The sequence below is a fragment of the Daphnia carinata genome, chromosome 3 (genome assembly GCF_022539665.2).
Source record: "Daphnia carinata strain CSIRO-1 chromosome 3, CSIRO_AGI_Dcar_HiC_V3, whole genome shotgun sequence".
Lineage (NCBI taxonomy): Eukaryota > Metazoa > Arthropoda > Branchiopoda > Diplostraca > Daphniidae > Daphnia > Daphnia carinata.
The window spans coordinates 3,505,771-3,528,323 of NC_081333.1; the positions used below are offsets into that span (position 1 = coordinate 3,505,771).

The 22,553-nt window shown below is 42.0% G+C and overlaps 9 protein-coding genes across 10 annotated transcripts in view; 2 read left to right on the top strand and 7 right to left on the bottom strand.

Annotated features, from left to right (window-relative positions):
• The first annotated feature begins 955 nt into the window (after positions 1–955).
• LOC130692986 (uncharacterized) lies at positions 956–2,803 on the top strand. Its single transcript, XM_057516079.2, has 6 exons — positions 956–1,171; positions 1,238–1,470; positions 1,536–1,626; positions 1,702–2,015; positions 2,076–2,292; positions 2,350–2,803. The coding sequence occupies exons 1-6, from the start codon at positions 986–988 to the stop codon at positions 2,701–2,703; spliced, it is 1,395 nt and encodes a 464-aa protein (XP_057372062.1). The 5' UTR covers positions 956–985; the 3' UTR covers positions 2,704–2,803.
• On the bottom strand, positions 2,780–4,148 carry LOC130693005 (uncharacterized protein DDB_G0290685-like). The gene is made up of 3 exons (XM_057516108.2): positions 3,789–4,148; positions 3,596–3,683; positions 2,780–3,531 (listed from the first exon to the last, which is right to left on the bottom strand). Exons 2-3 carry the CDS (start codon positions 3,605–3,607, stop codon positions 3,016–3,018), a joined length of 528 nt encoding a protein of 175 aa, XP_057372091.1. The 5' UTR covers positions 3,608–3,683; positions 3,789–4,148; the 3' UTR covers positions 2,780–3,015.
• Positions 4,149–4,379: 231 nt separating this feature from the next.
• Positions 4,380–22,553, bottom strand: part of LOC130693002 (prisilkin-39-like) — a 32,398-nt gene continuing 14,224 nt past the window's right edge. The window contains exons 2-3 of the mRNA XM_057516106.2: positions 5,131–5,192; positions 4,380–5,073 (exon numbers count right to left, since the gene is read on the bottom strand). Coding sequence (XP_057372089.1) covers positions 4,501–5,073; positions 5,131–5,145 — 588 coding nt within the window. The 5' untranslated portion in view covers positions 5,146–5,192 and the 3' untranslated portion in view covers positions 4,380–4,500. The remainder of the gene's footprint in view (positions 5,074–5,130; positions 5,193–22,553) is intronic.
• On the bottom strand, positions 5,801–6,724 carry LOC130693001 (putative eggshell protein). Its single transcript, XM_057516105.2, has 2 exons — positions 6,658–6,724; positions 5,801–6,587 (listed from the first exon to the last, which is right to left on the bottom strand). The coding sequence occupies exons 1-2, from the start codon at positions 6,670–6,672 to the stop codon at positions 5,943–5,945; spliced, it is 660 nt and encodes a 219-aa protein (XP_057372088.1). The 5' UTR covers positions 6,673–6,724; the 3' UTR covers positions 5,801–5,942.
• LOC130693009 (putative eggshell protein) lies at positions 7,561–8,336 on the bottom strand. Of its 2 annotated transcripts, XM_059494296.1 has the most exons (3): positions 8,235–8,336; positions 8,055–8,150; positions 7,561–7,859 (listed from the first exon to the last, which is right to left on the bottom strand). In XM_059494296.1, the coding sequence occupies exons 1-3, from the start codon at positions 8,247–8,249 to the stop codon at positions 7,737–7,739; spliced, it is 234 nt and encodes a 77-aa protein (XP_059350279.1). In that variant the 5' UTR covers positions 8,250–8,336; the 3' UTR covers positions 7,561–7,736. The 2 variants fall into 2 exon arrangements, with proteins under 2 accessions (XP_059350279.1, XP_057372096.1); XM_057516113.2 differs by having other exon boundaries at positions 7,566–8,150; positions 8,235–8,335.
• Positions 9,207–9,955, bottom strand: LOC130693007 (putative eggshell protein). The gene is made up of 2 exons (XM_057516111.1): positions 9,869–9,955; positions 9,207–9,786 (listed from the first exon to the last, which is right to left on the bottom strand). The coding sequence occupies exons 1-2, from the start codon at positions 9,881–9,883 to the stop codon at positions 9,367–9,369; spliced, it is 435 nt and encodes a 144-aa protein (XP_057372094.1). The 5' UTR covers positions 9,884–9,955; the 3' UTR covers positions 9,207–9,366.
• On the top strand, positions 10,680–13,027 carry LOC130692988 (monocarboxylate transporter 9-like). The gene is made up of 8 exons (XM_057516082.2): positions 10,680–11,120; positions 11,191–11,318; positions 11,389–11,502; positions 11,586–11,729; positions 11,792–12,278; positions 12,334–12,563; positions 12,620–12,720; positions 12,790–13,027. Exons 2-8 carry the CDS (start codon positions 11,213–11,215, stop codon positions 12,916–12,918), a joined length of 1,311 nt encoding a protein of 436 aa, XP_057372065.1. The 5' UTR covers positions 10,680–11,120; positions 11,191–11,212; the 3' UTR covers positions 12,919–13,027.
• On the bottom strand, positions 13,000–13,737 carry LOC130693003 (putative eggshell protein). The gene is made up of 2 exons (XM_057516107.2): positions 13,680–13,737; positions 13,000–13,604 (listed from the first exon to the last, which is right to left on the bottom strand). Exons 1-2 carry the CDS (start codon positions 13,692–13,694, stop codon positions 13,080–13,082), a joined length of 540 nt encoding a protein of 179 aa, XP_057372090.1. The 5' UTR covers positions 13,695–13,737; the 3' UTR covers positions 13,000–13,079.
• On the bottom strand, positions 14,044–14,901 carry LOC130693000 (S-antigen protein-like). Its single transcript, XM_057516104.2, has 2 exons — positions 14,838–14,901; positions 14,044–14,754 (listed from the first exon to the last, which is right to left on the bottom strand). Exons 1-2 carry the CDS (start codon positions 14,850–14,852, stop codon positions 14,098–14,100), a joined length of 672 nt encoding a protein of 223 aa, XP_057372087.1. The 5' UTR covers positions 14,853–14,901; the 3' UTR covers positions 14,044–14,097.

A 22,553-nucleotide genomic window follows, 5' to 3' on the forward strand; every position in this document is an offset into this window, starting at 1 on the left:
CGCACGAAGTGATCACGTTCCCTTGAGTAAATTGTTTTTTGAAAAAATGATTGGTCACAGCTGACAAGACCGTACATGCTTGTCAGAAGTCACTTGTCAAAGAGCATCTTCTACACGCCTGTTACTTAAGTTACTGGACTATTTTTTTCTCGATGTAACAGGTTTGAGCAAATAGATCAGCATTGACGTCACGGAATGGCCCCACGCAAATGTAAATCGCAAATGAGATTACAAAAAATGCCTCTTTTACGCCTATTCCTAATTCAACAAACTTTAAGCTAATAGCTGCTAAACAATAAATTATACTGCTTAATGGATCTAAAAATGGATGAACGTCATAGACGAGGACCACAATTTCTATAATCCCCAGCCCTCTTATAGCAGCCAAACGACTAAATTTGAGCTATGTCCGCACTCGTTAAACGCAAATGAACGTTCGTTTCCACATTAGTTACAATGTTCCATGAACACGTTACGCACCAAGAAGAGTACAAAGAATGTCTAACGCTATTAAATGGAGTTTATAAGTGATACTAACGATCCCAACGTTTTTTCCCTGCCGATAGCTCAAGTTCGTGTAAACATGATAAACGGAATAAGTCAGCCCTAAAACCAAATCCAACAAACAACACGGCTGGAGTAAACAAGCCAAAGTTTCGAAAATCGTGCCGTTAAATTTGTTACCGACCTTTGTAGTGTCACTTGCTGTTTGATCAAGATCCTCGTGTTCTCTCGTATCCACGAGTCGATCCCCTATCTCTAATTGACTCAAAAGTTAGAAGCTGTTAGATGATTGGTGGATAATACTAGTTTAAAATTATTACCATGATAAGCTTTATTTACGTTTTACGGTTGCTATATCTATCCATGCGTAGACTGGCAGGTATATAAATGGCGGGCTGGTCCACTTTTGCCTCAAGTTGTTCAGTCCACAACGAGTTGTGCACTTGACAAATTTCCGATCACCCCAAACAAGACCATCATCATGCGGACGCTCGTCTTGGCTTCGTGGTGCTTCTGCCTTTTTGCAGCCGTCTCTTCGCAGAATGTGGGCACTCAGGCAGTCGAAGAACCATTGAACTTGCCCATCTCAGTCTGCTCAGGCCCTGGTAACTGCCAAACAGAAGCCGATGGTGTCGTCCTCGATGCCAATTGGCGCTGGACTCACACGGTATGTTGAATTAAAATAATTTTTCTTTGTGATATTAAGACATCGTTTTACCTTACTCTGATGCAGACTACAGGTTACACCAATTGCTACACCGGCAATGTGTGGGACACTTCCCTCTGCCCGGATCCGGACACTTGCACCACCAACTGCGCGATTGATGGTGTCCCAGTGGCTGACTGGACCGGAACGTACGGTGGCACTGTCTCTGGCAATGCCCTCTCCCTTAAATTCGTTACCCAGGGACCATACAGCAAGAACATCGGATCCAGGACTTACCTACTTGATTCTAGCAAACAAAGGTAAGTTTCAAACTTTCACAATCATCTCAGAAGATTCATTAAACATACGGAAATACCTATTCTAGGTACCGCATGTTCCAGTTGTTGAACAAGGAATTCACCTACGACGTCGATGTCTCGACCCTTGACTGCGGCTTGAACGGTGCTCTTTACTTCGTAAGTTGAAACTGTTACCATATTTTTTTTAGAAATTCACGATAAGTTAAAGATGAATGGCATACCGTTTGACAGGTATCGATGGATGCCGATGGTGGTGCGGCCAAATACCCGACCAACAAGGGAGGAGCCAAGTACGGCACCGGCTACTGCGACGCCCAGTGCCCCCACGACATCAAGTGGATCAACGGCAAAGCCAACAGCAAGGACTGGAAACCGAGCTCCAACGACGCCAACTCCGGCAAGGGCTACTACGGCAACTGCTGCGCCGAGCTGGACATTTGGGAAGCCAACAAACAGAGCCAGGCTTTCACCACTCACCCTTGCACTACCAACGATCAGACGCAATGCGAAGGAACTGTCTGCGGTGATAATGACACTGGTGACAGGTTAGTCATATCTACAAATCAGTCAGATGATTAGATCTTTTAAAAACGTGAAATATCCAGATACAACGGCATGTGCGACAAGGACGGTTGTGACTTTGCCTCTTACCGAATGAACGACCATACCTTCTACGGGCCCGGCTCCGGTTTCCAGATTGACAGCACTAGGCCTTTCACCGTTGTATCCCAATTCCTCACCACCGATGGCACTGACAACGGAGACTTCAAGGAATTCCGTCGTTTCTACGTCCAGGACGGACGTCGAATTGAAAACTCTAAAGTAGAATTAATTTAAGAAAATCAGTTAAACAAAACCTTATTTAAATGAAATTTACAGGTCAATTTCCCCGGTGTTACTCCCTACGATTCCATCACTGACCAAATGTGCGCCGACACCAAGGCTCTCTTCGGCGATTTGGACGACCACAAAATCAAGGGTGGTTTGAAACAGATGGGTGAAGCCATGAGAAAGGGCATGGTGCTCGTTATGTCTCTCTGGGATGACCACGATGTCAACATGCTCTGGCTCGACAGCAACTACCCACCCAATGGTGACCCTAACCAGCCGGGAGTCGCTCGCGGGCCGTGTCCGACCACCTCAGGTGAACCATCAGAAGTCGAAGTAACACAGGCCAACGCCGTGATCAAGTTCAGCAACATTAAATTCGGACCCATTGGTTCAACCGTTTAAAACTTTCACTGATTTTCACGTCCCTCCTAAAATGTTGATTATTCTGATTTCCTTTGAGCAATGAGAACTTCCAACTTAATACAAATTTTACTAAAAAGCATATTAAACTGTTAATTGAAACTTTATAATCTAATATCTATAATGAAATGAATTGAAATGACATAATTTATTTAGATCTTCAAAACCTTAAGGCTTTGTTGAGGCACTACACCTGCCAATAAATAGCCTTCACCATAACAATAAGACCTGGCAGTGGATCGACGTTACGTCGAGCTCAAGGAGTATAACGTTACCGCAAGACATTTTGTAACATTACTCGCTGATACCATGTCCATCAGCCGAGCCTTCGTGTCCACCATCGGATTTCTCGTGTCCACCATCGGATTTCTCGTGTCCACCATCGGATTTCTCGTGTCCACCATCGGATTTCTCGTGTCCACCATCGGATTTCTCGTGTCCACCATCGGATTTCTCGTGTCCACCATCGGATTTCTCGTGTCCACCATCGGATTTCTCGTGTCCACCATCGGATTTCTCGTGTCCACCATCGGATTTCTCGTGTCCACCATCGGATTTCTCGTGTCCACCATCGGATTTTTCACCTCCGTCACTGGATTCTTCATGACCGTGGTTGTTAGGAGACTGCCCGATGTAGTAACCGTAGCTACTGATTTTCCTGTCGTACCCAAAATGTGCTAAGTCGTAATAACCATAGTACGGGGACGCGCCATAGTCGTAATATTCGTCGTAATGTCCACCTTCGTATCCATACCAATGTATTGGATTGGCAAAGGAAATTGCCATGAGGAAAGCAAAGATCAAAGCAATCTGCGAAAACAAAAGAAGTTATTCAAGTATTAAGCACAAATCAACATCTATGATAGGAACTTACAATAAGCTTCATGTTGGAAGTATTGACTGAAGCCTTTCGAGTAAGCAGCTAGTGTTTCTCAAGTTTTGGAAACAAGCAACTGAGGCATCTGAAGTGGACAACAAACGTATATATACATCGAGAAAAATACACGATCTTGAACAGTGTGAAAGCTGTAGCAAATACGAGCTTACGATTACACGTATAGGTTTACCTTGAAGCACACACGTGACTGAGATGTCGTTACCAAAAAGGGGTAGTTAACTTTATGGCACATGTTGAATCGATTTCACTAATGGAGGACAAAGTTTCTTCTGTTTGGTGCTACTTTCTATCATTTAATAGCTGTGACAGTTTCTACAGTGAAACAAACTGTGATTGTAACTAGAGAATGCAGAGTTAAACAAGTAATTGCACCTAGAACGACGAACACTTCGAGACAACATTCGTGGTTGAGACATGGCGCGAAACTGCCATCTCTACTGCGATTTCAGGATCAACATAGCCTATGGTTATTGGGTTTCTATGAATATTCATGTCCGCCATGATGAAAATGATGACCCTTCCTCTTAGTTTCTCAGAATTCTATCGAAGGTCGAACAATTTTAGAATAATTATAGCGAAACAAATGGTTTAGTATTATGGCTGCCCTAAATTTAGCAGCGTTAATACACAAAAAAACTTAATTGCTTTTCCCTCCAACTGAAATTACAGCCATAGACAATGTCGTGGGAATTCGGAAAGTTTTATTTGTTTATTTGCGTGTTTTTATGTAAAATGCTAATCCAGATTATACAATGGCTGATTTTTTAAAAACAATTACACCCAGTTTATTACTTGCAATGTACAAAGGGGCTTGTTTAGCATGTTTGTTAAATTAATAAAGTTTTCCTTAAGGCCATAAGAGTATGCAATGGCGATGGAATTCAGTAGTTAGAAGAGTATCTGCCGTAAGATTTAGATTTTTCGTACTTGTTATATCCATAAGGAGACGTGTCATATTCGTAGCTTCCTTTCTTTTCGTAGCCGTAAGGAGATCCGTAAAGAGAGCCTCTGTAACTGTAGCTGTCTGTCTTATTGTAACCATAAGGTGAGCCTTCGTAACTGTAATGGCCGTAAGGTGCAATATCATAGCTGGAACTATATTTGTTGTGATAGCCGTATGGGACAACATCGTATCCATAGTCTGCTTGCTTTCCGTAACCGTACGGATGTCCGTCATACCCATAATGTTTTTCATAACCGTAAGGGACTGCATCGTAGCCATAGCTACCTTTCTTTTCGTAACCGTAAGGAGAACCTTCATAGCCGTAGCTTTCTTTCTTATGGTACCCATAAGGAAAGGCGTCCCGAACGTAACCGTCTTTTTTGTCGTAACTGTACGTACCACTTTCGTAGCTTCCTTTTTTATCTCCGTAACCATTGCCCTTCTTCTCACCATAAGAATAAGGTTCTCTGGCCATTACCACAGTTGCAAGAGCAACGACACTTAACAAAACCTGCATTAACATTTTCAGTGAACTTAGTTCAAACACAGAAATATTGTTTACACTTACAGCGATGTTGGTCATGCTGGAACTGTTGTTTCTCCAGAATAAGTTGTACTGTTCACCAACTGCTGAAAGGACTAACTGATGAAAGTGAATTGCAGATGTCGTGTATTTATACGTCAACGAAACAGATGCAAAATGCTGATGAGAACATTTCACCGTGACGATGGTATACACTAGTTTAGAAACTATGCAAACCTTGGCCCATAGATTGAACGAAATCGATTTAGTTAATTTGACAAAAAGCCTGTTTTGCAACATTCAGGTGAAAACAACCATCTGCTTTGTCTAATATCTCTTCTGTGGATTTGCACGGATGGGAAAAACAATAAGCCCCACGTACAACTTTGAACGTAAATCGCGAAACTGGACACACGTCCCGCCCAAGTGATCAAATTTATGGTGTTCCACAACTGCCCGTGTTTTTTTTTTTTACTTTCACGCTGCATGTTTAAAACAATTTCGTCATGCTACACCTGTGACCTTTAATAAACGCTTTAATTTAAAAAATATGGACGAATTCACTACGGCCATTTTACTTGGACTTGTCTTCTAAAAATGCAATTGTTAGACATCGATCTGTAGAATTAGAAATTTCATTCAAATTCTACGATCTATGGAACCGGTACGTATTTAACAATTGACGCGTGAGGCCAACAAGCTCGTCTTGAACATTCATTAAGAACATTATATTAGCAATTTAAAACACATAGAAGGGCGAAAAGTGCAACAGACGTATTCAAATAATCGAACACAATTAAATCGTAGCAAGTGATAGGGAATGCGAGTTGTCAGTGATGGCCAGGCTGCGTAACAATTCAATAGCTTGCAGCTGAATAAACTGTACCATAAGATTTAGGCTTTTCGTGCTTTTCGTGCTTTTCGTAGCCATAAGCGGGGGCTTCGTAACCGTAGCTGGCTTTCTTGTCGTAACCATATGCCGGTATACCGTACCCGTAGCTTGGTTTCCATTCGGAGCCGTAAGCCGGAGCACTGTATCCATAGCTCACTTTCTTATCGTATCCATAAGGTGTAGCTTGGTACCCATAGCCGCCTTTCTTCTCGTAACCATAAGCCGGGGCGTTATAGCCATAGCCTTTGTTGGCGTTACCGTAAGCAGGGGCGTTATAACCATAGCCTTTGTTGGCGTAACCGTAGGGTGAGGAACGATAACCATGACTTCCTCTGTCGTAACCATAAGGTGCACTATGATAACCATGACTTTCCTTCTTGTTGTAACCATAAGCTTGGGCGTTATAGCCGTAGCTTGGTGTTCTCCCGTAGCCGTAAGGCGCGGCATGGTAACCGTAGCTTTCCTTCTTCTCGTAACCATAACGAGGTACATAGCTTGCTTTCTTGTCGTAGTCGTACGACGAAGCATCAAAACTGGCACTTCCCTTTTTGTAAGAATATTGGTCACTAGCCATAACGACAGCTACGAAAGCAACAAGTACTGCTAAAGTCTAAGAATAAAAATTCCCATTAACCGTTAAGTTGGATGTAAAACAAAGGAAAATTCAGCTTGAAACTTACGGTTAATTTAGCCATTTTAAACTTTAAGAATGCTGCTGAAGGGTTTGTTTTTTGCTGGAATGCTGGACTGATCGAACTGATGCCAGTGGACTAGGATTCGTTAGGTATTTATAGCAGAAAACGAACGGGGTGGATAGGCCGTGTTCAATGTCATGGAATCCATGTTGCACCTGACCGAAGGACTGGGTCGCACATTAAACGAAACCTTACGTAATTGTTTGTCACAGTCGAGAAAGTACAGTGATTCTGCCTGAAACACTTGCGTTTGTGCTAACCAGTGGTAATAATGAACAATCAGTCGTAAATGCAGTGCTGATGTCACGCTGTTTAAAGAAAATTGGCTGATAATTACCTTATGTGTTTTCGGGTTCCCACGATGTTTAACGGGATCGACAATGAACGTTGTGTTTCGACGGGCACGCCTTAACACAGATGTTGTCAAGGATATAGCCATCATGTTTCGTACTCTTTTGTCTTTAGGATGATTATGTCCTAATTCATCCATTTTCTGCTGAACGGGGAAACTAAACCACTCACAAAACACAGTCAGAAATCACTTGCTTCGAAAATGTTGGTACACAATAAAACGAAAACTAAAAATGTCCTTACTGTTACCCTAAAACTCCATACGTAAAGGACATAACTTTCGTTCCCATACTTATCCACCATTTCTTACTTTTCCCACTTTTTCTATTCCAAGTTGTAAAGACATTAAATAAAAATTGCCACGTATCCTTTCATGTCCTCTACGCAAAATTAAATGCACTATTTGCTATGCCCATCCTATTGGACCCCATGCCCTTACGGGATCCTCCCACTGATATCCTTAAGCAAAGACTGATCGAATTAAGGAATGCACGAATGATTGCAAATTTTCCACCATCTATTCTGATTGACATTAAAAGTGCTTTTAACGCTTTATTTTTATTATTCCTTTTTTTTTCAAACAGAACTTTTTTTTACGTTCATAAATTCCAATAACACATAACACATACGTTAAATATAAAAACTAGCGTATGGCCAGAAATTCAGATGCATTTTCTCGTTTGGCAATCGGGCTGAAGTGGGTTGGAAGTTGGTTAATACCTGCCATAAGATTGACGTTTCTCATACTTGTCGTAACCGTAAGCCGGAGCCTCATAGCCATAATTTGTTTTCTTTTCGTATCCATATGGGGCAGCATCATAGCCGTAGCTTACTTTCTTGTCATAACCATATGAGGGGGCATTGTATTTCTTATTGTATCCGTACGATGTTGCTCCGCTTCCTCTTCCGTCGTATCCATAAGGCGAAACGTCGTAACCGTAGTTGCTCCCTTTCTTCTCGTAACCGTAAGATGGGCCATCGTATCCGTAATTGCCTTTCTTCTCGTACGAGACAGCATCATAGCTGTCTACCTTGCCACCGTAAGGTCCATAAGTGCCCTTCCAGGTTCCATCGTATGGACCATTAGCCATTACGGCTGCCATAAGAGAAACCATAACAACAGCAACCTGTATTTAAAATATCATAAAAGAAAACACGTCAAATCAAAAGAGTAAAACTATCGTAAAATTTCGTATTAAAGTTTAACTTACAGCGATTTGAGTCATTTTTGAATTGTTTCTGAAATGGGACTGTCTTGCTGGAACGAGAAACTGAATGATGTTGATCTATAAGATCCGTCCGGTTTTTATACAAAAAACAGAGTAGGCGGAAAAAGAGTCGGTGAGAACGTGCTGGCCTTAATAATACACTCGTACTATTAATAGCAATCAAACCTTGGGGGTTTAAATCGAAAGACCGCATCGGCGTTTATTCTAGCGGAGTAGTTTCTTATCTTTGACCGCGATAGAATTTGTTTTTATTTTTATCCTACCATTTTACCCGGGTTAACTGCCTGTAACAGAAGCAATCAACCGCGAATAGAACCGATGTCCAAAACGGACAGATAAACGCAATGGCCTTGGTTAACGAAATCGTTGGACTGTATAACCCAGCTGCAATTTAACGCCCACACTAGAACACAGATTTAATGCAGTGATACAATGCAAAAATGATCGTCACATAGCCACATCATTCTGGTGGTTCCATTCACAATTTTAAATGACGTAAATCAAGCTGCTAGAGACCGCACACGTGTTGCTACTGAACTCATTTTGATTGTTTGGTTTCGGGCTTTTCCTAACCATGAAACGAGGTTCATTTTTCAAAGAAAACGCTATAGATATTGGCATCCACTCCCCTCACAGACAACTGAGAACTATAACTAATTGACAGACAACGATAATGCAAGAAAAAGATGTGCTTAAGTCGTGACAAACACGGACTTTGTGCCATTTAGTTCTCTGCACTAAATACGAGCTCAAACATATTCAACTTGACTGCGCAAACGACTGTATCTAAGTGCCAATTTTTAGACGTGATGGGCTTAAGGATGGGGCAGTATTATGTAAGAAAATGATGGGTACACCAAAACAGAAGGAAGGGAGACCAAAAATCCATGATGGCCGCTTCCTTTTTACTTTCTATTTACTAAAAAAAGAAAAAAGAAAAACAATCGCCGGCAGTGTTATTACAAATATTGTATTAGATACAGGAGATAATGACGCGTTTTTGCAATGCAACATTACGTTCACATATCAAACTTTGTGGTAAATAAAAGGCGCTTTCCTTTGGCCGGAGAGTAGAACGCATTTGTGTCATGAAACAGGTGTTAGTTAAAACATTTCAATAGCTGGACGGGTAGCTTCCGTAAGGTTTCAGTTTCTCGTATTTGTCGTAACCATAAGCTGGGGCCTCATAGCCGCCTGTTTTGTAATAGGTGACAGGGAATTCACCGTAGCCGTAGCTATCTTTCTTGTTGTAACCGTATGAGGAGGCATCATAACCGTAGCTATCTTTCTTGTTGTAGCCGTAAGCGGGAGCATCGTAGCCGTAGACTTTTTTGTCGTAGCCGTAACGGACGGCCGGGTAGCCGCTTCCTTTCTTGTCGTATCCGTAAGGGGAGGCATCATAACCGTAACTATCTTTTTTGTCGTAGCCGTAAGGGGAAGCATCATAGCCTCCTTTCTTGTCTCCGTAAGATCCATAAGAATGTGGGGCATTGGCCATGGCCACTGCGACGACAGCGAGCAAAACTAAAGCTGTCTGGTAAATGTTGGTGCCAGTCAAAAATAAATACTAAAAAATGAACTGAAAGTGTTTTACTTAAACAAAGCAATTAACTTACAAACAATTTAGCCATTTCGGATAAGAAATTGGTTTAAAGAGCAGCTTTTGCAATTGTGTTAAAAAGCTGCAAAAGGGATCCAACAACTGACGACAAAGGACTTGTAGACGGCCAGTATTTATATGAGGGAAACGGACCGATGAGCACACGACATTGATGACGCCCTAGTTTTCAATTTCATACACAAAAACCTTGATGTTAATGAAGGTCCTATGTTAGACCTTTTTTTCCGGAGTCCAGTAAGGATAGTTTTTATGTCCCTCAAGGTGCGAATTCACTAACCGTGACAGAAAGCAAGCGTGAATCGTTATTACATTTAGCCAGCCCTGTTTATTTTCATTTATTTCATATTTTTGTTTTAAACATTGACATTATTCAAGGGCTAAAGAAAAATGTTTTAGTAAACGAAAATACATGTAGCTCATAATGCGTTCACTATGACGTCAAGCACGAGATCAAGGGCCCTGATAAAGATGCCTTGTAACAATTAAAGGTTTCGAAACAAAAGCATTTTCGAGTCCACTTAATGGTTCTGACTGATCGTGATTGAAATTGAAAACAGGTTTGCAGTAAGAGGTTCCAAAAAGGATGATGAATCTCTTATTAAAAAACAAGGGAAAACAAAAATCACAGAAGAGAAAGCGATACATTCTAAACTGACCTAGAAATTCCCGTAAACACACCAACATTTATAGGGCTTTAGGCAAAAATCCTTGAATCATTCACTATGGGCCAGTATGCCTCGTTTCGGCGTGAAAATGTGTGTCGTTATAGAGGCACATGTGTCCGTTTATCTTTCAGTCTGTCTGTCAGTCTATAACGTCCTACGCCAACAAAAGAACCCGTGTCCAAAGTTCTCGTTGTGTCTGAGCCAGTGCCTCTCTCTGTTCAGTGTCTGGAATTGATGCGCATGCGTCGTGAACATCTCCGCGACACAACAGCATCGCGACACGATAGTATCGAGTTGCTTTCGCCCTACTGCAGTACAACACCATGACAGTGAAGCTCACGGTCGTGTTCGAAACGTTTTCTTCAACATGTCCAACGCTTTAAAGTCGAGCAAAGAATCATCACGAGGGCATTTGCACTCGATTTTCTAAGACCTCCAAGTGCATCGTCCAGTAGCGTGAACGATAGTGTCACACGTAATTTCACGCACTGTGTGCCCATGTCGGGAAATCTAAAATTAGTCCAGTTCCAGAAGAAGAAAAAGAGAAAGCAAAGACATCCCATCTGGTAGATAACTTGGCAAGTACGCACAACACATTGTTTTCTATTCAAACCTTCGATATCGATCTACATTTTTTTTGTCTAATGAATAGGATAACATACACGCAGGCGAAAATGACGGATAAATTCCATACACCTTCCAGCCGGAGCCCAGACATTGACGCTGGATGGGCTTGGGTAATTGCTGTGGCTTCCATTTTTGCGGCTGCGATATCGTCGGGTACCATTTGCTTTCTGAATTCATCTGAAAAAAATGTGTCACATCATTTATTACATTGAAATAAAAATAGGAGTCTATTTTACGTTCAGCATGTATTTCCCCATACTTCTGAACGAATTTCAAGCATCACGCGCTGCAACCGCCTGGGTCGGATCGCTCAATAATGGCGTGTACATGTTAGCAGGTTATCATCAGGAAAAATGTTTATCAGCTTTCCCTTTTTTTTTTTTACATCTGTTCAAGGCTGTCTGCTTTATTTTGTTACAGGTCCGATAGCTACGTTATTCATACAGAGAATTGGCTGTCGCTGGACGGTTATGATCGGTGGGATGACATCAATGATTGGCTTAGCCTTAAGCAGCTTAGCACCTAATCTTATAACGCTCTTTTTTACATACGGTGGGATTACAGGTGAAATAAAAATTCATTTTAAATGCTATAGCTTTTAAAGAATTATTTCATCGTTGGTTTAGCATTCGGACTGTGTCTGAATTACACGTCGTGGATCGTTGCCATCTCGGACAGTTTCAATAAGAAACACGCAGTTGCGTTCTCACTGAGCCAATCGGGTGTTGGATTGGGCATATTCGTGTTTGGTCCGCTCTTCAGTTTGCTCATCAGCATTTACGGATGGAGAGGTGCGATGCTCATCACGGGCGCCTGCACGTTCCAGCTGACATTTTTGGGCGCATTGATATTCCCGCCGAGAGTCGCAAAAGAAATGATCAGCTGCGAAGGCTTGCCACTCACGAACGCTTGCACCGACGAAGAAATTAAGACGATATTAAATACTCTTAACACGGAAATCCCTTCGCCTGACGGCCATGCCACCACCGTGCCGTCAAAGTGGATGACTCATTGCTCTTGGATGCTTCATCTCAGCTGCTTCTTATGGTCTGTGGCTACGTCGATACCGTACATTCTACTGGCAGATTATGCGCGTTCTCTCGATCTCGTCGAGTACGTTGTTCTCTCATCATTTGATATCATTTAGTTTAATTTTTTTGAATGATAGATATTATATCATTATGCTGAGCACGATGGGAATAGGTGATCTCGTGTGCCGTTTAGTTATCGGCCCACTCGTTACAGTCTGGAAGTTGGACGTAACGAAAGTGTACGCCGTTTCTCAGCTGGTGTGTGCCATTACAATCGCTTCATTTCCAATCGTTGTTAACGGGATCCAAATGATTATCCAAGGTTTTTTATTCAGCATCACGTTCGGCTGTCAGTGTTTATTGCTTGGTAAGTTGCCTTTCCTAATGAACTTTAAATAATACATTTTTTGAATTGTTACACAGCTCTCGTACCGCGCGCTCTATTTGGAAGCCAAAATTTGAATCGCATTTTTGGAATTACAATGTTTTTTGGAGGTATTGGAATCCTCATCGGACCGCCAATCGTAAGCTATTCAATCAACGAGTACATTATTAATGGACTTTTGATTTTTTTTTAAACTTGATTTTTACAGGCAGGATTGTTAGTGGACAGTACGCCGGGGAGGTCGTACTGGGTGGCGTTTGTTTTTGCATCTGTTATGGAACTGTTAGCAACAGCGGCTACGGTTGGTTGTCTCTTCTTTGCCAAACGAAAATGTTAAACTCCCTTTCAGCAATAATTTCCAATTTTTTTAAATTTATTTTTTATTATTAAATTTTTGCATGAAATGTGGAAGACACACTTTTGAAAATAGATACGTTTTATTCAAATCGAAAGTTTGGAATGACGGGTTTACGGTTATATGTCAGTTGGGGCAAAGGTTTAATACCTTGAGGAATAGCTACCGTATGATTTAGGCTTCTCGTACTTGCCGTAACCGTAAGACGGGGCTTCATAACCATAGCTTCCTTTCTTGTTGTATCCGTACGGAGAACCGCCGTAGCTTTCTTTCTTGTCGTAACCGTAAGAGGGGGCATCGTAGCCATAGCTTTCTTTCTTATCGTAGCCGTAAGAGGGGGCATCGTAACCATAGCTTTCTTTCTTATCGTAGCCGTAAGATGGGGCATCGTAGCCATAGCCGCCTTTCTTCTCGTAGCCATAGGAAGGAGCACCATAGCTCGGTTTCTTGTCATAACCATAAGGAGAAGCACGATAACCATAACTGGGCTTCTTGTCATAGCCATAAGGTCCAGCACTATAGCCGTAATCCTTATCGTATCCTTTCTGTCCATCGTATTTAACCGTATAAGAATACGATCCACCATACGGTGCATAGCCCTTATTTCCACCGTACGGATCGCGGGCCATCGTAACGGCCATAAGAACAAAAAGAACTAATAAGGGAATCTATAAGAGACACAAACAGATAATCAACAACATTACACAATACGTTATTCAAACTGAATTGAATTTCAAACTTACCACCAATTGAGCCATGTTCAATTGTTTTTCTTTTGCTCGTCGATGTTGTTCGAATGGCTGGACGGAGCAACTGATGACTGTCGACTTGAAGACGGGCGGTATTTATAGGAAAACAAAAACAGCCGGCCATCAAAATGTGGGAAAGCGGCATTGCTAAACGCCCTCATTTTGTTTTTTTCAATTTCGCAAAATCCTTGACGTAAGATTTACGAGATATGTACTGTTACAAGTCACTGAATTTCTAGTGTTTCTCTTTCATTCTTTTGGCGAGTAAATGCTTCAAATTGTTTCGTACCATTTAGATAAAATTATATTAACCAACCAACTAAAACCAATCATATTTGTTTAGACATTTAGGGCGAAAACAAGGATCGACATAAGAAATTGTAACGTATTCAAGTACATTAAGGGTCAACGTTTAATAAACTGGGTAATCACTGTAAGACTGTGGCTTTGGCTTATAGTTATATTGTCCATTGGACGACGATTGGCCATTGTATCCTTTGTCGTAAGACATAGGCTCATATTTAGGGGTGCCGCTGTAAGACGTCGGTCCGTATTTTGGTGTGTTGTCATAAGCTGGACCTTTACCGCCATATCCCGTGCCGTAAGACGAAGGTTGGGTGTTGTATCCTTTATCGTTATACGAGGGCTGTCCCTTGTTGTAAGAGGGACCGTTGTCGTAAGAGGAGCCCTTGTTTCCACCGTATCCCTTATCGTTATAGGACGGCTGTCCCTTTTCGTAAGAGGGACCGTTGTCGTATGAGGGGCCCTTGTGTCCACCGTATCCCTTATCGTTATAGGAGGGCTGTCCCTTTTCGTAAGAGGGACCGTTGTCGTATGAGGGGCCCTTGTGTCCACCGTATCCTTTATCGTTATACGAGGGCTGTCCCTTGTTGTAAGAGGGACCGTTGTCGTAAGAAGAGCCCTTGTTTCCACCGTATCCTTTATCGTTATACGAGGGCTGGCTCTTTTGTCCCTTGTCGTAAGAAGGACCGTAGTAAGAGGGGCCCTTGTTTCCACCGTACCCATTAGCCATAACAACGGCCATAAGGGAAACGAGAATCAATGCAGCCTGCAACAAACAGATTCGTACGCAAAAATGAGCAAAATAAATTAAATAGCACTAAAAATATTTTGAAATTCAATTCAACTTACTGCAATTTTAGCCATGTTTTAGTAGTTGATTCAACGGAGGTGCTATGTTCGTATTGCTCCTAGAACCAACTGATGACAATGTCTTGAAAGACACGCAGTATTTATAGGAGGTAAAAGGCGTGACCCGCTGCTATGAGCAGACGTTTAGAAAAGCCATGCAAACCTTGGGCCCGGGAGTGAACGACATGACGGATCCCTTGTCGTTCATACGAACAGGTTCTTTTGCAATTTTCTTTCACCGAAAGAAAATGTTGAAATATTTTTGGCGGTGAGGTAAAGAGGAATTGAATGCGATAAATTTAGAAATTGTAATGTCAATTGTCATTGGTGCTTGTTGTAAATTAACAGCTTACGCTTCCATTTATAGAATAAAACCTTCAAATGTTTCCATCTTTCTTCGGGAATGGTGCCGAAGCCGTTGTCTAATGAATTCTGTTTACATAAACGTATTAGACGAAGAAAAAAAAAGACGTTTATAATGTCATAAGATTCAAGATTATAAGCTTTCTCGGTTGAAATAGCATTATTTTTAAATATACAGTGGGGCGGTTTACTTTGTTTTTTTTAAGTTTAGGGCCAATGTCTTGTTATATAATTATGTAAGATGCATATCGGACGATCTTACAAGTAAAACGCATTTATAGACATTATACGCACAATTGTATTTACTGAGGTTGAATAATTTTAAAAATATAAAAAACAACTGACATTTGTATGACAGATGCAGAAATCAAAACGTTTAAAACTTCGTTTGATTGGTCGTCGAAAGCGTTTGTGGAAATTGATGTGAGAACGCGTTATGATTTGTTTCTATTCATTCTGTATTCATTCATCGTTCTTAGTTATCAGCAATAAAATATTTATGTGTAAATTTATTTCCAGAAAAAATCTTAATTTAAACAATAAAAGATTGCATTTGATATTTTGGTCTTGGAACAGTGGGGCACCTGACACGAGGCATAGCCGGAGGAGCCTGTAATGTAACTGCAAAGGTGGGGTCGGCTAGTGTTCATTACTTTTATTTTAGAGTGGGGGCTCACAAAATGGTCCCCTTATTTCCTTCTAAAGAGACTCGGTATAGTCGTCATCGTAACGCATCGAAGCTTAAGCCTTTGGCAATTTTGTATCCACGCCATTAGTCATCCGCCTTTAGGGTATCCGGCGTTCTATCCCATCCATCGTTAAGGGGATCCACCCTTCGGGTCTATCGTTTTTATCCAACGCTGGCCATGATGACTGTGCTGCAATAAGGCCGTAAAAAGAAATGTTATGTAATCAAGAAATGAAAATGAATTGAGCAAAAACGAACTTACAGCTAGAACTCAGACCATTGATTTCAATGTGTTCCAAAAAGGGGAATAACGAAAGTACGCTGGAAATCTACAGGTATTTATAGGAAAAATGGGAGGGGTGCTCATGAAGTTGATGTCGCCATCCTGTTGAATTATACAGCCTTGGCCTGTGGAACGATGGAAAAGGGCACCCATGCGTTGTTCCAAGATTGTTGCAACTTTGATGGAACACAAAAGATTAAAAAGACAAACACTTTGGCTTTTCAAATGCAACAGGCCTTTCGTCATGGTCGTACGGCCGATCGGGCCGTTTATCTTCTTGTTGCATAACATGTACAGACAAATCAGCTGTTATCAGTCGGCTCTTTTCGTTAACTAAACTCAACTGAGCTCTATCAGTATGTCATTGGGTTTCACGAGGAAACACATCATTTGACATCTGACAATTTGTTTGGCCAAAAACGACATCTAATTTTTCAGCCATACTTTTTATAGGGATATGCGTATTTTTAGATTCGAGTTCTTTTGAGAAATAACAGAGGTATGTCAAATATCTATTTTGTACGAACATCAACACAACCTGTTGCATCAATCAGGGAAACGACCGCTAAATGAGAAACGGTGGCGATTAAGCCATAAATGCTTTTAGTTAATCGCCATAATGGGCCAATAGCCAAAATACAATTCTATTGCTTTTGGTGATGAAACTTCAAATACCTTTTGAATTGCTCAAAAGGCAGAAAAGCCCCTATCCCAGTACTACGAGCCCTGTCTTAAACATATCAGATGTCCCCTTCTATTTTCATTTATTTATTTCTGTACCAATAGCGCAATTCAACTCTAATGGACTTTCAAAATGGTTTAGGGATTTCATCTTTCTATTTCAGTTTTGGGAATCCCCTTTTGTACGTTACTGATGCTGATGATGTCATCCCTCTCTCAATGGTTCAACCGAGGCCAAGGTTTGCGTGAGACTCACAGAGGAACGACGTCCAGTACCTCACAGGCCGTTCAGATCGTCCCTTATGCTCCTTCTATATAAACCGAGTCCAGTTCCAAACACTTTCATCAGTTGCTCCACCAACAATCGACAGTGCAACATGCTCAGTCTCACTGTAAGTTCTTCAGTTTTCAAAACAACAACATGTTTTGAACAAAAGCATTTTTTTGGAGCGATCGGTTCATGATTTAATGTTTTATTATTTTGTTTTAATTGCAGAAAGTATTCGTTTTCGTTTGTTTCGTGGCCGCTGCTGTGGCTAATGGATATAGCAACGATGGATACCCTCCTTATGAAAAGGAAAATAAACAGCCATACAATGGCAATGGATACCAACCTTACAACGCTGGACCAAGTTATGACACTCCATCAAATGGCAAGCATTCAACCTATGGGACCGACGCTTATGACACTGGAATCAACTATGGAACTCCACAAAAGTCGAAAGATATGACTTACGAAGCTGACTCTTACAGCACTGGACCTGACTATGGCACACCACGAAAAGCCTACGGTACTGATTCATACGGCTCAGGATCCTACGATGGCACTCAATCCAATGGAAAGGGTTCCTCGTATGGAACTGACTCTTATGCCCCGAAACCCACCTACGTAGCTCCATCCAAGGAAAAAGCTTCGACCTATGCGGATGAGTCTTATGGCACCGGACTCAGCTATTCCACTCCATCAAATGGAAAAGGTACTTCATATGGGGTTGCCTCTTACAGCACAGAAGCCAGCTATGGCTCGTCAGAAAAGGCAAAAGCTACGACCTACGGAGGAGACTCTTACGGATCAGAGCCCGACTATAGCACTCAATCCAATGGAAAAGGTTCCTCATATGAGCCTCACCCTTACATGCCAAAGCCCAACTACGAAGTTCCACCAAAGCCGAAAGCTCCGACCTACGGCACTGTTTCTTATGGCACTGGACGTGACTATAGTACATCCCAAAAAGCAAAGGCTTCGACTTACGGAGCTGGCTCTTATGCCACTGTACCCAGCTATGACACTCCAGCAAAAGGCTCGGCCTACGGAGATGATTCTTACAGTTCAGGATCCAGCTATGGAGCTTCAGGAAAGGCAAAAGCTTCGACCTACGTAGCTGACTCTTATAGCTCAGGAGCCGACTATGGCACTCGATCCGGTGAAAAAGGTTCGTCGTTTGTAACTGATTCTTATGTCCCCAAATCCACCTACGTAGCTCCAGCCAAAGGAAAAGCCTCGACCTATGAGCCTTATGCCACTGGACCCAGCTATTCCACTCCATCAAATGGAAAAGGCACCTCATATGAGACTGACTCTTATACCACAGGACCCAGCTATGATACTTCATCAAAGGGCAAAGGTTCGAACTACGGAACTGGTTCTTACAGCTCAGGATCTGAATATGACACTCAAAACAATGGAAAAGGTCCCTCTTATGGAACTTACTCTTATGGCCCTACATCCAACTACGAAGTTCCACCAAAGGCAAAAGCTTCGACCTACAGCGCAGATTCCTATAGCACTGGATCCAGCTATCCCACCTCACAAAAGGCAAAGGCTCCAACGTACGGAACTGGTTCTTACAGCACAGGATCCAGCTACGTAGCTCCATCAACGGCGAAAGCTTCGACCTATGGTACTGGCTCTTACAGCTCAGGATCTGACTATGGTACCTCATCAGATGGAAAAGATTCGACTTATGGAGCTCCTTCTTATGCCACTGGACCCAGCTATACCACCTCACAAAAAGCGAAACCTTCGACGTACGATGCTAACTCGTACAGCACAGGATCCAACTATGGCACCTCATCTAAAGGGAAAGATTCAAACTACGGGACTGGTTCTTACAGCACAGGATCCAGCTACGTAGCTCCACCATCGGCGAAAGCTCCGGCCTACGGGGATGACTCATACGGCCCTGCATCTGACTATGGCAAGCCAAAGGCGAAAGCTTCGACTTACGTAGCTGATGCTTACGGCAAAGGATCCGACGATGGCACTCAATACGGTGGAAAGAGTTCCTCCTATGGGACTGACACTTATGGCACAAAAACGACCTACGTAGCTCCATCCAAAGGAAAAGATTCGACTTATGGGTCTCACTCGTACAGCACAGGATCCAGCTATGGCACTCCAGCAAATGGAAAAGTTACCTCATATGGGACTGGCTCTTATGAAACAGGACCCCGCTATGGTACACAAAAGGCAAAAGCTTCGTCCTACGTAGGTGACTCGTATAGTTCAGCATCCGACTATAACACTCAGTCCAGTGGAAAATATCCTTCAGGTGGAGCTGATTCTTACGGCGAAAAACCAACCTACGTAGCCCCATCCAAGGGAAAAGCTCCTACCTATGCGGCTGACTCTTACAGCACAGGATCCAGCTATGACACTACATCAAAGGGCAAAGGCTCGAACTACGGGGCTGGCTCTTACAGCACAGGATCCAACTATGGCACTCAAAAGGCAAAAGCTTCGACCTACGGAGCTGGTTCTTACAGCTCAGGATCCGACTATGACACTCAACCCAGCGGGAAATATTCTTCGGACGGAGCTGACTCTTATGGCGAAAAACAAACTTATGTAGCCCCACCCAAGGGAAAAGCTTCTACCTATGCGGCTGACTCTTACAGCACAGGATCCAGCTATGACACTACATCAAAGGGCAAAGGCTCGAACTACGGGACTAGCTCTTACAGCACAGGATCCAGCGGAAAAGGTCCCGCGTATGGAACTGACTCTTATGACACTGGATCCAACTACCAAGTTCCACCAAAGGCAAAGGCTTCGACCTACAGCGCAGATTCTTATGCCCCAGGACCCAGCTATGCCACTCCACCAAAGGGCAAAGGCTCGAACTACGGGGCTGGCTCTTACAGCACAGGATCCGGCTATGACACTCCACCAAAGGCAAAGGATTCGACCTACGGAACTGTCTCATATGGAACAGGATCCAGCTCTGGCAATTCACAAAAGGCAAAAGATGGGGCTGGCCAGTACAGCGCAGGATCCAGCTACGATGCCTCAGCAAAACGGAAAACTTATTAATCTAACTATTCTTGCAGCACGGCCATCAACAACAACTAGCTTTCCCTTTTCAACTGAGATTTATTCTTATTAATATCAAATTATGATGTATGGAAATTTGAACTGAGAAAACAAATGTTCCCAGAAATGAGAAATAAATACATAGCATTCTAATTAAAATTTGGAACGACTTTCTTGTACCAATTTTTTGATAATCATATCTGGGCTTTAAAAATCATGAGCATTTAAAACTATTTCCAGTGTTTCATAATTACTATATACTTATTTACCTTGGTGTACATCGTGAGCTTTAATGGATGTCATGCCAAGTAATCGATCTCATTAAAAACGTTGATGATGAAATTGAGAACACTTTATGAAATCGAATAATCGCAACAATTATATGGCCACACATTCGTTGGGTCATCCTTTCATATGGCAAGGTGATATGATGGATTGTCATGGTCACCATTAACGTTGTCGTATACACCAAGCAAAGACTTGATTTACCGTATGAACACCTGTAAAATCAGGACAGGTTTCCAGATGAAAATGCACGGGCTTAGACTACGCAACCGCATGTCATCATTAACGAACAGGCCCGACTCATGAATAACAAGTTCAAAATCCCACATTCAATTTAAGGCGACTTCGTTGGTATGTGCTAAGGTTACCTTTCGTGTTAAATGGTAATGAAGGAATTGAAGTTGAAATGAAAATAGATTAGCAATGAAATAGAAAGAGCTCGAATAACTCCACATTCCATTAGCCATGGAAAATACAGTTGCAATATGAATTTACGAAAATTCAAATGGAATATCAGGCGATTAAATCAAATTGCATTTCGGATTAGCAAACTGTGCTTAAATTTGCATGCTGAGTGACTTTGATTCCAACTAAAACTTGTTGCTTTAAAACTTAGCCACGTAACCACTCAAACTGAAATAGCAAGATCAAACCACTATTTTCGTACTCGAATTTGCGAAAGTGCTTTTACATCAAGGGCTGAAGGGGGAGAGTTCTTTGTTCGAGTTTGCCAAGGTTTGCATAATTTTCATGACAAAAATAAGTGACACCATCAATGCCATTAGCTTCCCACCGGCTTGTTTCGTTCGTTGGTTTGTGTTCCACCTTCTTATAAATACTGACCGTAGCCGAGTCTGTAATCATCAGTTCACTCCAACAGCAATCAACAGCTCACCATGGCCAAGTTCGCTGTAAGTTAACTTTACTTCATACCAGTCTATTCTTGCTGCAAAGACATTATCTTTGAATAGCATTTTTCTTCTTGTTTTTATTCACTATTGTATGGTTCACCTGTTTCTTCCAGATTTCGTTTGTTCTCTTCTCTCTTGTGGCTGTTGCCTTGGCAAACGGTGGGTATGGTCGTGGATCCTCGTACAGTAGCGGTGGATCCATGTACGGTAGCGGTGGACCCTCGTATCGTAGCGGTGGATCTTCGTATCATAGCGGTGGATCCTCGTATGGTAGCGGTGGATCTTCGTATCGTAGCAGTAGATCCTCGTATGGTAGCGGTGGATACCAGAAAGCTGGATACAACAATGGCGGATCTTACAATGGCGGATCTTACAATGGCGGATACAACGGCGGATACAACGGTGGCAGCCAATCTTACGGTAACAATGGCTACTCGTCCCCGAATTACGGATCCAACAAACCCTACCACGGCTAAATTCACTGCAACTCCATTTCGACTCAACTTTGCCAGTCCGACCAGCTGATGATCGATTTCAAGAATTTTATCTTCTCCAATTGGTTATAGATGAAGTCGTCCCAGACTTTCAAGTACATGTCTCCCAAAGAACGAAAACATTTTGAAAAAATCCTTTTTTGTTTGTCTATGGTGAAATAAACAAGGGCAGCATAAAAAGCAAATCAGATTTCGTCATCTCACATTTACTTCTATACACAAATAGCATAAAACGTACAATAACTTTTAGCACGAAAAGTCGGGTTTGAAAAGTCGGGCTTAAAAAGTTGGGCTTAGAAAGTCGGGCTTAAAAACTCGACCTTGTTTCACCCATAGGGGGTTTAAAAATTCGGTTTCTAAATGGAAGGTGCCTTAATTTATCGGAAGATAGATTGTTATTAGATGGCAGAACATCATCTCTATAAAATTAATGAAAAAAATGGTATACCAGAAAACAAGGGTCTATAAATAAATGAGCCAAAGGGCGTTCGGTAGCATACCATTTTTGTCCTATGCTCTCGTTACCTGAGATGCCCTATCGATTTCATAATGACGGTCGAAGCACTCGCTGTTGTTAGATATTTTTATAAAGGTTCTTTGATATTGCATTGGTTTTATTCCTATTCTTGATTTCGATCGCAATGAAAACGAGATTCGTTAATTGAAAAGGGAAAGTCTCATGCTAGTAAGACCTGCTG

What these genes read in the sequence shown, in the direction of transcription:
- LOC130692988 (XM_057516082.2), top strand. Translation starts at nt 11,213, where the DNA reads ATGACGGATAAATTCCATACACCTTCCAGCCGGAGCCCAGACATTGAC. An exon ending in TACATACGGTGGGATTACAG is followed by an intron (nt 11,730 to 11,791) that starts GTGAAATAAAAA and finishes TCGTTGGTTTAG; the next exon opens with CATTCGGACTGTGTCTGAAT. An exon ending in CGTTCTCTCGATCTCGTCGA is followed by an intron (nt 12,279 to 12,333) that starts GTACGTTGTTCT and finishes TTTGAATGATAG; the next exon opens with ATATTATATCATTATGCTGA.
- LOC130692986 (XM_057516079.2), top strand. Translation starts at nt 986, where the DNA reads ATGCGGACGCTCGTCTTGGCTTCGTGGTGCTTCTGCCTTTTTGCAGCC. An exon ending in TGAACGGTGCTCTTTACTTC is followed by an intron (nt 1,627 to 1,701) that starts GTAAGTTGAAAC and finishes ACCGTTTGACAG; the next exon opens with GTATCGATGGATGCCGATGG. An exon ending in GATAATGACACTGGTGACAG is followed by an intron (nt 2,016 to 2,075) that starts GTTAGTCATATC and finishes TGAAATATCCAG; the next exon opens with ATACAACGGCATGTGCGACA.